At 42.2% G+C, this 14949-nt stretch overlaps 2 protein-coding genes across 3 annotated transcripts in view; both read right to left on the bottom strand.

Annotated features, from left to right (window-relative positions):
* Nucleotides 1-14949, bottom strand: part of cUnh6orf136 (chromosome Un C6orf136 homolog) — a 181925-nt gene that overhangs the window by 72661 nt on the left and 94315 nt on the right. The gene's annotated exons all lie outside the window — the stretch shown is intronic.
* necab1 (N-terminal EF-hand calcium binding protein 1) overlaps nucleotides 2185-14949 on the bottom strand; it is a 40047-nt gene continuing 27282 nt past the window's right edge. The window contains exons 9-14 of one of the 2 annotated variants that reach the window (XM_083543362.1): nucleotides 14768-14821; nucleotides 7345-7457; nucleotides 5630-5707; nucleotides 4981-5072; nucleotides 3386-4891; nucleotides 2185-3330 (exon numbers count right to left, since the gene is read on the bottom strand). In XM_083543362.1, coding sequence (XP_083399488.1) covers nucleotides 4863-4891; nucleotides 4981-5072; nucleotides 5630-5707; nucleotides 7345-7457; nucleotides 14768-14821 — 366 coding nt within the window. In that variant the 3' untranslated portion in view covers nucleotides 2185-3330; nucleotides 3386-4862. The remainder of the gene's footprint in view (nucleotides 3331-3385; nucleotides 4892-4980; nucleotides 5073-5629; nucleotides 5708-7344; nucleotides 7458-14767; nucleotides 14822-14949) is intronic. The other variant, XM_083543363.1, reaches the window with a different exon arrangement.

The following is a 14949-nucleotide window of genomic DNA, read 5'->3' as shown; positions in this document are numbered from 1 at the left end:
CAGATATACAATGTTGCGGGGTGCAGTGATGATGATCAGAAGCAAACTGTATTCCTGAGTCAGTGTAGCAGACTGTTGACATTAACTAGAGTCCAATCCATCCTTAAAGCGCCCGTTCTTACTCCGGAATTTCATGGAACCACCCAAGGCGTTGATGAAGCTTGCATTGGCTTTTTACCAATCAAATACTGTTTAACCTTAAAATATAAAATGACAAGAAATTCCAGCTACAAATAAAAAGAAATGAATCAGCTTTATTGCAGCTGATCAGTTCACCCTATAAAGCTCCCAAGCAGATTCATATGTTCTTTTGGAACATCCCATTCCATTCTTCCGGGAAGATGTTCCTCCATATTGTGGAGCATGATTGTGGAAATCTGTGCTCTTTCAGCCAGTTAGTAAAGTCAGGTACTGATGTAGATGAGATGATGAGGTCAATAGTAGTAGATCTTCCATTCCAACTCATGTAAAGCACAACTTTATAGAGCTAGCTTTGTGCACAGGGGGAATTATCATGCCTTCTAGATCAAATCAAGGGAAAATGTCGTTTTTGTCGTTTTTTTTATGTCAAATACGTCTTACACAATTGTTTGTGAACAGTTCGGTGAAGAACCACATATGGCTTTCAAAGTCAGGTGTCCCAATACTTTTACTGTTTCGACACACTGTGAGAGGTTAGAACAACGAATATACAACTGGCACACAACATCCTGAGGTTGCACCAGGTCCAGTTGTGTCCCACCTCATGAAGATTACTTTCAAAGAAGTACCTCCCAACCCCGCAAACGTCCTGAACCATCTAGAGACATTTCAGCGTCATTTGGATCCCACTTCATATCGAGTTCGGACGTTGGACCTCTTTGAATGTTTAAAGGCTCTGGCATGGAGGAGTTGGTGTTGGATCTATAATGTCAAATCTCAAATGTTGAACCATTTTATGAGTTGCTCAGTAGCTCTTGGTTCCAGGTTCTGACTGTATAAGACTGTAGAAAGGACACACAATCCAGTACTCGTGGTAAGTCTCAATCTCCTGTGTCCTTCTCCACTCTTGATGTCACCCAGATAAGGATGGGTTCCCCTTTTGAGTCTGGTTCCTCTCAAGGTTTCTTCCTCATTCATCTAATGAAGTTTTTTCTTGCCACAGTCGCCCCCCGGCTGCTCATCATTGACTTCACAGTTCTGTAAAGCTGCTTTGAGACAATGTTTATTGTAAAACACAACATTCATTTCTTTAGAATTACTTTACTAAATACTACAATGCCACAGTCTGTTAACTTCACTTCCATCTGTCTGTTCATCCGTTCATCATGGGCGCTGTGTTTCTGTACACATGGTGGCAGTGTTGCCTTATCTAAGATCCACACATACTCGTGATCCCACCTTTTTGTTTAAGAACTGGCACTCAACAAGGCTCTGAAGGGGTCTGTACAGACCATGACTGACCCACAGGGCTCATGAAATTACCTAATCTCCAATGGTTTAGGGTTAATATTGATTTAAAAACTGCACCTAATGTATTTGTTTGTCATAAACTGAAGTTATACCAGTTGTTGAATCATCGACGTAGAGGTATGTATTGGGACTTGAAGGCAAGAGAGTGTGGTATGGGTAGCTGGTGGTAGGACTGGTCAAATTTTCTGTGGGAAGCGTCTAGATTGGTCAAAAGATCTGCATGATTCAAAAGGATTGGCCAAAATCTTTTTAGGAACGTTATAAACTCGTCAGGTGATTGGTCAAACTTTCTGTAGCAAGACAAATGATTTACATAGATTGGTGGGATTGGTCAAACTTTCTGTGGAAACAGTCTAGATTGATCAAATGACCTGCAAAAGTCAGAAGCATTGGTCAAATACTGTATGAACATCGACTCGTCAAAATTTGTATAAGTCGACGGGCAAAAATCCATACGGATAGTTTTTCCGACTTCCGGTCCGCCACCATTACGAAAGTGGCCTCTAAAATAATGTGACAATACAATTTTAGACTTTCAATCTTAAATCTAATGCGGAGCCAGATTTCAAGATGCATTAGGAAAGTGGAAGCTTATTCGTTAGGACTTCTGATCGAAAAGTCCTAATTTCAAATCCTAGCACTCTGGATAAGGGCGCCTTCCAAATCCCAAAAATGGAAATGGAAAGTAAATATTGTATTTTCCAAAATGAAGACACGTCAATGAGACACGTGTTGACCATATCGTTAACTTTATTCACAATAGACGGACTCGATAAAATACATCAACTGTCAAGAATTTTTACACAGAAACCGCGTAGGGAAGAACTTCTGGTCATCAGAGTTGATCGGGGTTGAAAGTCACAAGTACTGCTACAATTAGAAGCACTTATGTAATAGCGCTGACACACACAGTACACAGTCTAGCTATGAGCACACAGGACATTCCAGATCACACTCACTGTAGCGCTGAGTCACAGATTGATGAGGTGCTGGTCAGCGAACGCCAGCTCGCTTTGTTCGAGGTATCAAAAACCCGGGGTTTGTATTTCGGCTTAATCGCAGTTTATTGCAGAGATGAAGCACAATGATACAGGATAGCAATTACAAGATAGATAGATAGTGAGAGAACTCGTGTCCTGTTTGCCCTAAGATAATATTTGTACTATTCAAGATAAAGAACACATTATTAGTTCTGAAACATATGTGGAGTCATATTTGTGCCTATTAATAAAGATTTGGGCATTTTCAGTTGACGTTTGAATGAAATTAAGTCAGTTCTGTGCCCTTGATTTGTTTAAAACCATATTTGTTATACTCCTATTTGTTCGTTCGTCTGTTCTATTTTCTAGCTACTGTAGCTCTAACTAGCCTTTCTCAGTCACACAACGGCTACAATCAAGGGACAGTGAAGGCCAAACCATTACTTTAAGATTGAACTGCTGCTCATTCTATGCCAATAACTGCCCTCTGCTATATCACTAGAGGTCATGTAGGTCAGTGGTCCCCAACCCCCTGGGTCAATTGGTACCGGGCCGCACAGAAAGAATACATAACTTACATTATTTCCGTTTTATTTATTATCTGATTCTGAACAATGTTTTACTTTGGAAAATGACCGGATTCTCTCCACCACATCTGTCTATGACTCACTCTTGATGCACGTCATGATGCCTCGGTCACATGTCTTACCTCCATCCACTACCTTCTTAAAGGGGCTCCAGCCGCTAACACATAATACATTACTGCTAAATTCAAACCCCCAAGCTAGCAAAATGAACAAACAACAACACAGTGCATTCACGTTTATTATTATATTTAGAAAATACCAGTTTTAATGCCAGTCCTATCATTTTATTTTGTTGTATTTATCCACCACACCTGGCCGGTCCGTGAAAATATTGTCTTACATTAAACCTGGTCTGTGGCGCAAAACAGGTTGGGGACCATTGATGTAGGTCATTCACAAGCCCACTCAACATTAACACTTGTATGCACTTTTTCAGTCAGATATCACCAGTTTTTATCATATCTCAATGTAGGACACCTTATATAACTTCAACGTGTGTTCTTCATCTTTCTGTGCGAGTTCAATTTGTATTGTACTCTAATTTTGTTGTCTGAGGTGCTATCACAAAGTTTTAAGACTAGTTCCATGTACAAAAAAATACTTAATTTATCTACATTTACACACAATCACCTTCCCCTTACATAGCAATACAGCACTCCCAGCATTCCTGACACTTCTGGAATGTGTCCTGGAAGCTTCTGTCTGAAGCGCCTTCTGAGATTCGGCCTGGATCTCTGCAACGGTGTCAAAACGGCAACCTTTGCACTGGATCTTCATCTTTGGCAAGAGGGCGACGTCAACAAGAGCCAAATCTGGCGAGTGGGGTGAGATTGTGTTGTTTCCGGCGAGAAACTCGTGTGAGGGGAGCTCGGTGATGTGGTAATGCAGAATAGCACCAGTTGCACAGCTCCGGATGTACACAGGGCGATGTCTTTTGAAACTGAATTACGAAGTTCGGTGCTCCCGGTGATTGTGCGTGCAGCCTTGTGCTGCCATCTGTTGGCGTGTTACAAAAATAGTCTCAAAACTTTTTTTGATACCACCTCGTAAATATGCGACTCTACTACCTTTGGAACCTTTTGTGCTGTGAAGACAATGGAATGGCTTTAAAATCTAGGCTAATACCACCCATGCACATGAACTCAGGGCTACTTTTGGCGGGGGTTACTCTGATTGAGAGGTCAGGGTAAGGGTCTTTCGTCTTATTTAGACAGTCAATTTTGTACCGTGATCCAGCGGTAATGATTGTCAGAAAAGGGCTCTGAAGTCATCCTTGTGATTCCATCAGAGGTTTGCAATTAAAGCGTAGTCCAACGTTAGCAACTTATTGACTACCATATGCTACCTTATTTTGAAAAAAATGGCAACCCATGGGATAGTAAAGGTGTACGGCCTGAGGAGAAAAACCCAGTGGAATTGACTGTGGTATTTTATTTCCTTTGCCTCTTAACATCACGAACATGGCAAACTCGGTTGACGGCAAGTTGTGCCTTACAGAATGACAAGCTCAGAATAGTACCGCTGTCTGATGTCCACCCACAAAGCACGAGCGCATCATACAGTGCTTATCGATGTAATTGCGCACAACCTGCCGTACTTCCTCGTTCCGACTAAAACAAAATCCTGCAGCGAGCAACGAATCAAAGACACGAATTAAGAATGTGACTGGAGTACTGTCTAGAAATGGACACGAGAGCTAAAGATGACGGAGCATGGACACCCGATACGATTTTCACCACAACTTTACAGAAAGTGTTAACACGACACTGCTCTGTCGGAGGACAGAGACACAGCGATGACAAACTAGGTCGCCTTTTTTCGAGCGTGCTTCGTTATTGCGTCACTAATTGTTGTTCAGGACCCACCACGACGCTGGAGAAAGAAAGAGAGCACATGTATAACCTTCATGCAAAAGTCATTTTTTTTCTTGTGCAGTACGGAGAGAAGTAGGTTTACGGTACCTGGTACCAGCATGGTTGTCGTGATCTCTGGCGTTTCCAAGAAATCCACGTTCGCCCTCTGAAAGGTTTTGCTGTAGTTTGTCTGCAAATGACTTCACACAAGATACACATACGTAAGGGACGTACAGTACTAATGGACTATCAACTGGTTTTTCCGATTGGAATTTGGAACTGAATAAATAGATGAATATTTAATTATCAGGTACGTATGACAGGGTTTTAGTGAGTTGTAAAAAAGAACAAAAAAAAAAATCAAGAATAAAGTCATAGCTAGCGAAAATAAAGGCGTAGCCGTAGGAGAAAAAAGTAGTAATACAAATATATAAAATATAAAGTTGTAGCAATACAAAAAGTCGTAGTCAGACGAGAAAAAAGTCGTAGCACTTGTAGAACAAAATCGTAGCGCTACGAAAATAGTCATAGCCATACGAGAAAAGTCGTAGCAATACAAGAATTCTCGTAGTGCTATGACTTGATTCTTGTATTGCTACGACGTCTTTATTCTCGTTACGCGACGACTTCATTCTCGTATTGCTATGAATTTTTTCTCAAACTGCTAGAACTTAAATCTCAACTTTTTTAATGTAGCACTAAAAACCCCTTATATAAACACACATTGGTAATCGGCTGGAAGCAAACCAGGACTTACTTCTTCCACAAAATGGTGTGCTCCCAGAACTCATAGAGTATGAAGCGAGACTCATTAGCGATCCGCTGAACCGCAACGCTGCAGACAAACAAGCGATCGTTAGCTGCGTAGCAATTACTCTCAAGGAATTGTTTTTTTCCTTTAATAGAAAATGCTTCAAGATGATTTCTCTGCTCTATGGATTTGAGCCAGTGGCTAATAGGCGTTCCTGCATGACTTCACGTGTGGATATTGAGTCCGAGGAAACAATGATATTGAGGAGCTGATATAGGCACTCTGACCTGAAATGTAACTCACAGTGATACCTGAATAAGCATTGCTTGGACAACGCTTCAAACATGAGAACATAGAACCTAGCTTAAGACCTGAGGAAGACGCTGAGGTTCAGGCAACGTTCTCAAAAATAAGATCAAATATGACCTTGCAAACACCAGAGGAAAGCCCTGAGGATGCATGTCACTCATTCAACCCTCTAAAAATAACTATATGTGGTTCTTTACCAAACTGTTACCAAGCAAATTTGGAGGCACGCAATTGTTTAGGATATCTTTGGATGCGCTAGCATGACATTTTTCCTTCAGCTGAAGCACTTCAGCAGACCCGAACCTGTTCCAGAATGACAATGCGCCATGCACAAAACCATCTGTGAGGTGGTATCAAAAGGTTTCGAGATTAGTTTTGTAACAGGCCAACAGATGGCAGCACAAGGCTGCACGCACAGTCACAAGGAACGCCGACCTTCATAAGTCAGTGTGTCAATAGACGTCCTGTGTACATCGAGAGCTGTGCAACCGGTGCTATTCTAATACGTGCATTACCATGTCTGAAAATCTCATTTCCGCACCCACCCTATTCGCCAGACTTGGCTCCTGAGGACTTGCACATTCCTGAAGTGGCAGGAAAACTGGGAGCACTGTATTGCTATGCACAGAGACTATTTTGAAGGTCATAGTGTGCAGAAATTAACAACTGAGCAGCTATGGGGTTAAGGGCCTTGCTCAGGGGCCCAGGATTGGCAACTTGGCGTGTCTCGGATTTGAATTCACAGTCATTAAGTCTAAAGTTCACTGCCTTATCCACTAAGCCACCACCTTCTTCTTTTTTTGTAACCAGAGCTAGTCTCGAAACATTTTGATACCTCGTATGAAGATATGCTTTACATGGAATGGAACGGAAGCTCTCCAACCCTAATGAACAGTTTGTGGATGAATCAGAATGCTGACCGCACCCCACCAACATCAGTACCTGACTTTACTACTACTACATGAGCAAAGATCTCCACATTCACACTGCACAATCTAGTGGAATGTGGAATCTAGAATGGAGGTTATTTTAACAGCAAATGGGTAGGAAATCTTTAAACTGGAGCAGGATATAAAACACACTTTCCATTGTATTTCTCATCATTTATACACCAGCCTCTTTTGCTAAAGGAAAATCACAAACTGGTGTCAGAAATACCTCCGTTTCCCCATGAGGTAAATCGAACCACATGGCCTGATGTGCTGCATGTCACTTTTATCTTGTCCCAGTTTCTTCACCACACTGCATCTGACACGTGACCCTTCATAACCTCTTTAACACCATGTTATCCTGTACGTACTGCGACTCAAACACGTCTCCTAGATGTCGCTTTGCCAAAAAACTTGACATTTGCGGTATTTTTAAGCATTCGTATGTGGCACAAAGGCAGGGATGAAGGTGTGTGCGCTCACTGGAGGCTGCCTGTCTGGACGCTGGCACAGTCGACATACTGCCGCAGAGCCAAGCGGAACTCCTCCAGCTCATCCCCCATCACGGACAGCTGCCTCTGCACTATCAGGATGTGCTAAAAAAAACGAGAAAAAACTTTTTTATAAGCATTTATCAACATTTAGAACTCCTTTCTTGGAGGCTTCATTTGTAAGCTCACATGTTTAGTTTAGTTTAGTTTGTTTAGCATTATTATTCAACTTGAAAACATACAACAATTCCAGGGGTATAAAAAAGAAACAAGTTAGCGCAGTGTCACTGTGGATACTTGCTCCGTGCTGGAAATACGGTTTGTAGTGCTTGAATTTTGCATTTATTTTTTGTATATATTAAATTTTTTTGCACATACCATTTCCATTTTTACATCAGTCTAACGATATGCACCGCTTTTAAAAATTCTCCTAAAACAAGAAAATCCTGACAATTCCGCACATCGAGGGAGCGAAGGATTAATAAAAGATGGAAGGAATAAAGATTTTGTAGTTAAGTAGATCATATCTTTAGAAAATTCAATATTAAATGTAAAACAAATGGGGTCTAACAATTGTCAAAACTATTTATACAATTTTTACATTTATTTAATTTTTTTTATTAATTTATTTTGTGCCAATTTAATCGATTTATTTGATTCAATCAATATGATAGTGTTTTGCATCAATTTTATTTATTAAATTTTATTTCTATATATTTTATTCGTATAAAATAGTATCAAATGTTATTGTATATATTATTTAACCAAGCAGGCATTTAAAATTGTATTAAAATCGAAACTGTTGATGTTCACAAATGTTAGTAATAATAAACTGCGTTAATAAAAAAATGAAAAAAAAACGACAAAGCAGTTTTATGTAATATGTAATGAATGCTTTGGTCTATCAAAAGACCATGTCAATGATATGAGTAGTTTTCAGAGCTAAATGTGACTTAGACAAGCACTGCCAGATCGATATTTGTATTCTAAGATGATTTGAGGGAATATATGACAATCACTGGCAAATATTGGAGTTACACAGAACTATCGGGAGGAAACAGGTATGCAGTTTAGTGACAGCAGCTGGCAGATTGAATAATAAAGTTGAGGAACGTGACTTGAGTGAACACCAAGTATGTTCAAGATCACATATTGTCCACAGATACTATCAGGCCATGTAATACTTTGGGACACAAGGTAAGTTGTAAGTCCAGAAGCCTTCAAGAAGTTGCGTTTGTTAGAGGCAAAAGTATCAGGAGACCTAAAATTGCCAGCCATATGTGGTCCGTCACCAAACTTCACCACAAGGATGAGGCCACACAACAGAATTGTCTTTGGATGCGCTAGCATGAAATCTTTCCTTAACCCTGTTCCAGCATGACAATGCCCCAGAGCACGAAAACCAGCTCCATAAAAATATGCGTTACATGGTTTGGAGTGGAAGACCTCCCGCATCGGGATGGCATGAGGGAGAAACCTTAAGAGGAACCAGATTAAAAAGGAAATCCGTCCTCGTCTGGGTTGCACCGAATAGGGACTAAATGTAAAATGTGGTAGGATGAAATCCTGGCCTCCTCAGCTCTTCTACATCATCTGCATCATACCTGGCTTTAGAAATGCCGTTGTGGCTACATAACCTCAAATCGCAACAAGTTAAAATCTAGTGGAACTTCTTCCCAGGAGAGTGAACGTTTTTATAACAGCAAATGGGGACAAAATGTGGAATGGGCAAAAAGCTCAAAAAGTACATACAGGTGTCCAAAAACATTTGCCAACATAATATATATTGTATATCCTTCAATTATCATTCACTTTGGTCTAAAATCAGCGCATAATTTTAACAATAATGCTTATAGAAATTATAAGGGAGAGAAACCCATTTAGAGATAATGATCTTTATCTTAATCTTATGATGCGGGGTGGCATTTTGCCAGCATAGTTCAGCCCCTGAGTTAACCCAGCCATTAGGGGGGCACAAGCCAGTGTACTCTTAGTGCCGGTCCCAAGCCCGGGTAAATGGGAGGGTTGCGTTAGGAAGGGCATCCAGCGTAAAACATGTGCCAAATCAAATATGCGGATCACAAATGAGAATTTCATACCGGATCGGTCGAGGCCCGGGTTAACAACGACCGCCACAGGTATCGTTAGCCGACAGGGTACCGGTGGAAATTGGGCTACTGTTGGCCGAAGGAGGAGAAGGAGAGGAGGAAGGCGTCTACAGAGACGGCAGGAAAAGGAGCAGTGTAGGAGAGTAGAGGTTCGGGTTGGTACTTTAAATGTTGGTACTATGACGGGTTAAGGGAGAGAGATAGCTGATATGATGGAGCGGAGAAAGGTAGATGTGTTGTGTGTTCAGGAGACCAAGTGGAAAGGGAGTAAGGCCAGGAACATTGGAGGTGGGTTTAAACTGTTTTATCATGGTGTGGATGGGAAGAGAAATGGTGTAGGGGTGATTCCTAAGGAAGCGTACAGTAAGAGTGTAGTGGAGGTGAAGAGAGTTTCTGATAGGGTGATGATCGTGAAGGTGGAAGTTGAAGGGATGATGATAAATGTCATCAGTGCCTATGGCTGTGAGATGGAGGAGAAGGAAAGATTCTGGAGTGAATTAGATGAAGTGGTAGATGGTGTACCTAGGAAAGAACGATTGGTGATTGGGGCAGACTTTAATGGGCATGTAGGTGAAGGGAACAGAGGTGATGAGGAGGTGATGGGTAGGTATGGTTTTAAGGAGAGGAATGTGGAAGGGCAGATGGTGGTAGATTTTGCTAAAAGGATGGAAATGGCAGTGGTGAACACGTATTTTAAGAAGAAGGAGGATCATAGGGTGACGTATAAGAGTGGAGGAAGGTGCACACAGGTGGATTATCTTCTGTGTAGGAGATGCAACCTGAAGGAGATTGGAGACTGTAAGGTGTTGGCGGGGGACAGTGTAGCTAGACAGCATCGGATGGTGGTCTGTAGGATGGTTTTGGAGGCGAAGAAGAAGAGGAGGAAAGTAAGGTTTGAAAGAAGAATAAGATGGTGGAAACTGAAGGAGGAAGAGTGTAGTGTGAGTTTCAGGGAAGAGGTCAGACAGGGGCTTGGTGGTGGTGAAGAGGTGCCGGATGATTGGGCAACTACTGCAGGAGTGATGAGGGAGGCAGCTAGAAAAGTACTTGGTGTGACATCTGGAAATAGAAAGCAAGACAAGGAGACGTGGTGGTGGAATGAGGAAGTGCAGGAGAGCATTAGGGGAAAGAGGTTGGCAAAACAGAAGTGGGATCGACAGAGTGATGAGAAAAGTAGGCAGGAGTACAAGGAGATGCGGCAGCAGGTTAAAAGGGATGTGGCGAAAGCCAAGGAAAAGGCATATGAGGAACTGTATAAGAGGTTGGACACTAAGGAAGGAGAAAAGGATTTATACCGATTGGCCAAGCAGAGGGACCGAGCTGGGAAGGATGTACTGCAAGTTAGAGCAATAAAGGATGGAGAGGGAAATGTGTTGACTAGTGAGGAGAGTGTGTTGAGAAGATGGAGGGAGTATTTTGAGCAGCTGATGAATGAGGAAAATCAGAGAGAGAGAAGGTTGGAGGATGTGGAGTTGGTGAAGCAGGATGTAGATAGGATTAGTAAGGAGGAAGTGAGAGCAGCGATTAAGAGGATGAAGAATGGAAAGTCGGTTGGACCAGATGACATACCGGTAGAAGCGTGGAGATGTTTAGGAGAGATGGCAGTGGAGTTTTTAACCAGATTGTTTAACAGGATTCTGGAAGGGGAGAGGATGCCTGAGGAATGGAGAAGGAGTGTGCTGGTACCGATCTTTAAGCATAAGGGAGATGTGCAGACCTGCAGTAACTACAGGGGAATTAAGTTGATCAGTCACACCATGAAGTTATGGGAAAGAGTAGTGGAAGCCAGGCTGAGAGAAGAGGTGACCATCTGTGAGCAACAGTATGGTTTCATGCCGAGGAAGAGCACCACAGATGCCTTATTTGCTTTGAGGATGTTGATGGAGAAGTATAGAGAAGGACAGAAGGAGCTGCATTGTGTATTTGTGGATTTAGAGAAAGCGTACGACAGGGTGCCGAGAGAGGAGTTGTGGTATTGTATGAGGAAGTCAGGTGTGTCAGAGAAGTATGTGAGGGTGGTGCAGGACATGTATGAGGACAGTGTGACGGCAGTAAAGTGTGCAGTAGGTACGACAGACTGGTTCAGGGTGAAGGTTGGACTGCATCAAGGATCGGCCCTGAGCCCTTTCCTGTTTGCAGTGGTGATGGACAGGTTGACGGACGAGGTCAGACAGGAGTCTCCCTGGACTATGATGTTTGCAGATGATATTGTGATTTTTGGTGAAAGTAGAGAGCAGGTTGAGAAGAGCCTGGAGAGGTGGAGATATGCGCTGGAGAGAAGGGGAATGAAAGTCAGTAGGAGTAAGACAGAGTACATGTGTGTGAATGAGAGGGAGGGCAGTGGAGTGATGCGGTTGCAGGGAGAAGAGGTGGAGAAGGTGGAGGAGTTCAGGTACCTGGGGTCAACAGTGCAAAGTAATGGAGAGTGTGTTAGGGAAGTAAAGAAAAGAGTGCAGGCAGGGTGGAGTGGGTGGAGAAGAGTGACAGGAGTGATTTGTGATAGAAGAGTATCTGCAAGAATGAAAGGGAAAGTTTATAGGACTGTGGTGAGACCTGCGATGTTGTATGGATTAGAGACAGTGGCATTGAGTAAAAGACAGGAGGTGGAGCTGGAGGTAGCAGAGCTGAAGATGTTGAGGTTTTCGTTGGGAGTGACGAGGATGGACAGGATTAGAAATTAGTTTATTAGAGGGACAGCACATGTAGGATGTTTTGGTGACAAGGTGAGGGAGGCGAGATTGAGATGGTTTGGACATGTGCAGAGAAGGGACATGAATTATATTGGTAGAAAAATGCTGAAGATGGAGCCACCAGGTAGGAGGAAAAGAGGAAGGCCAAGGAGGAGGTTCATGGATGTGGTGAGGGAAGACATGCAGGTAGTTGGTGTAAAAGAGGCAGATGTAGAGGACAGGGTGGTATGGAGACGGATGATCCGCTGTGGCGACCCCTAATGGGAGCAGCCGAAAGAAGAAGAAGAAGAAGAAGAAGAAGTTCAGCCCCTGAGTTCTCTTCAGATGGACTTGTCTTCCAATATGACCACGTTCTCATCCGCAGGGTTTGAAAGGGTTTGTAACGGTTGCTGTTTGACAGGCAGTCTTTTTAACCCGTTGATGGGCAAATCAGGACTCGAGTGAACCAAACAGGAAGTGATAGTCATCTCCCAGGGGTCAGGACAGACCTGAGTGTGGGCACTGGAGTGATGCCATCTCATATAAAGTCTAGTGCACTATACAAACTATACACATGAATATATATATATATATATATATGCACTGCACCGGATTACAGTCAGGCCGAAATCCATCACGTCATATAAAAAAAAACATGTATGCATCCTAAATCTACGTCATCTTTCACACCATGATAAAATAAACATAAAGAGAATGCTAATGAAATCACTACTGGTATGATTTCAGATTCACGCGTGGATGGACGTACGCCAGTTAGTCCTCATGCACATGCATTTTTGTGCAGCAAGGAAATGGCTCACACACTATAGACAAAAAGTTTGTGGACACCTGAATATAAGATTCGTATGTGCTTATTGAACATTCCATTCCACATTCAGTCCCTATTTAATACCCTCCACTCTCCTTGGAAGATGTTCCACTAGATTCTGGAGTGTTGGTTATTGAGATTTGTGTTCATACAGCAATTTGTGAAGTCCAGAAACGAGAAGGCCTGGAATACAATTCATCCCCAAGGTGTGCAACAGGGATATGGAGCTCTATAGGAGGCCATTCAGGATCTTCAGGTTTGGTTCCTTCTAGTTCAGGTGATGGGAAAATGTCAGGGAAAATGCTAGTGCATCCAAAGGCTTCCTATACAATTGGATGCCTCCGTGTTGGTGGTAAAAGTTCAACATCTGGCTGGGAAAGTCGGGGGTCTCAGTACTTTTGTAAAACTACTTTTATTTGTAGATCCTTATTTTAAACCAACCAACACACACACAAACACACACACAGACACGCTAAATTTTTCTTCTTTTTCTGAAACACTCAGAGCCCCTTTTAATCACTGATGAAAGACAAATTTATGACAATAGGCAATTAAGCCTCGCTTGTAGAAGAGCATGTTATGAAGCATAAATTATTTATCTGTTTATCCTTCTTCTTTATGCACATGCATTCCAACTTACACACAAATACACACACACACACACAACAAGTCCCTCAAGTCCCCGAATGTTTAAATTGGCAAAAGCATGATCGCATTGACACGATACATTGCATTGACAAAAGTTTGTGGACACCTGACCAATGATTTGTGAACATGGCATTCCAAATTTTGGATTTTGTGGTTTGCTTGTGGAGATTTGGGTTCGTTCAGCCAGATAGTAAAGTCTGTAGGTGCGGTGTGGAGTCCTGGGGTGCAGTCAGCGTTCCAGTTTATTAGGTCACTCGAGATCTTCCACTCCAACCCATGTGAAGCATATCTTCATGGAACTGGCTTTGTGCACAGGAGCATTGCTATGCTCGAACAGGTTTGGGTTACGTAGGTGTAGTGAAGAGAGAATTTTATTCTCCGATATCCAAAGATCTCCTATACAATTGTGCGCCTTCAGCTTTGTGTTAACAGTTTGGGAAAGGACCACATAAGTCAGGTGTCCCAATACTTTTGTCAATATAGTGTATGAAGCCTTGCGATTGACCGTATGCAAGAGTTCAAATCAAAGTTCTCTCACAAACGTACAGTTTGACGTGGTGTACATCTGAGCACAGTGTCATTGTTGTTGTTTATTTATTTATTTATTTATTTATTTTTTATTAAACCTAAAAACAGCAATGTCAGGGGTATAAGCGCATGCACCAAATTGCTTTTTTTTATGAATTGTGGACAGATACTGAATTATATATAATATACTAATTATAACAATTCCACATCTGGGTTGCGGAAGCTTCTGGATCAGAAGAATATTCTGTTCTGTCTGATGTTTGTAGATCAACACCATGATCACGTTCTCACACATTCTGCTTCTCAGTATAGAACTTCACAGGGGGGCCAAGTGCTGCTCAGGTTTATTATTATTGCTCTTTCTTATACAGAGAGAGAGAGAGAGAGAGAGAGAGAGAGAGAGAGAGAGAGAAAGAGAGAGAGAGAGAGAAAGTGAGAGTCTCTCAAGTCTGTAATATGAGACTTGTAGAAGCTACTTTTGGAGCGATGGAACTGACAAATGAAAGTGGAAGAGCAGCAGACAGAGATGAAAACTTGAGAGCGGCACAGTTTCCTAGACAACAGAGCCCAGGGAGGGTGGAGTAATGGTTGTGATTACTGAGGGAGCACAGAGAGGAGCTGGAAACGAGGTACCGATTTGGTGGAGCCTTCGGAGACCTCCTCTTCTACGGGTTCCAGACGAAGCTCCTAACCAAAAAAAAAGGACTGCCTTTATTAAGAGTGTCAAACTCAGCGACTTCAAATGATCTCTAATTGTCCTGGCGAAAAAAACATAAAAAGTCAATGGTAAGCAAATTAATGTGGAATTGGGAATG

Source organism: Silurus aristotelis (assembly GCF_946808225.1).
Source record: "Silurus aristotelis genome assembly, chromosome: 6".
Lineage (NCBI taxonomy): Eukaryota > Metazoa > Chordata > Actinopteri > Siluriformes > Siluridae > Silurus > Silurus aristotelis.
The sequence above is the reverse complement of the archived record's forward strand: the minus strand, read 5'-3'. Positions and strand labels throughout refer to the sequence as shown.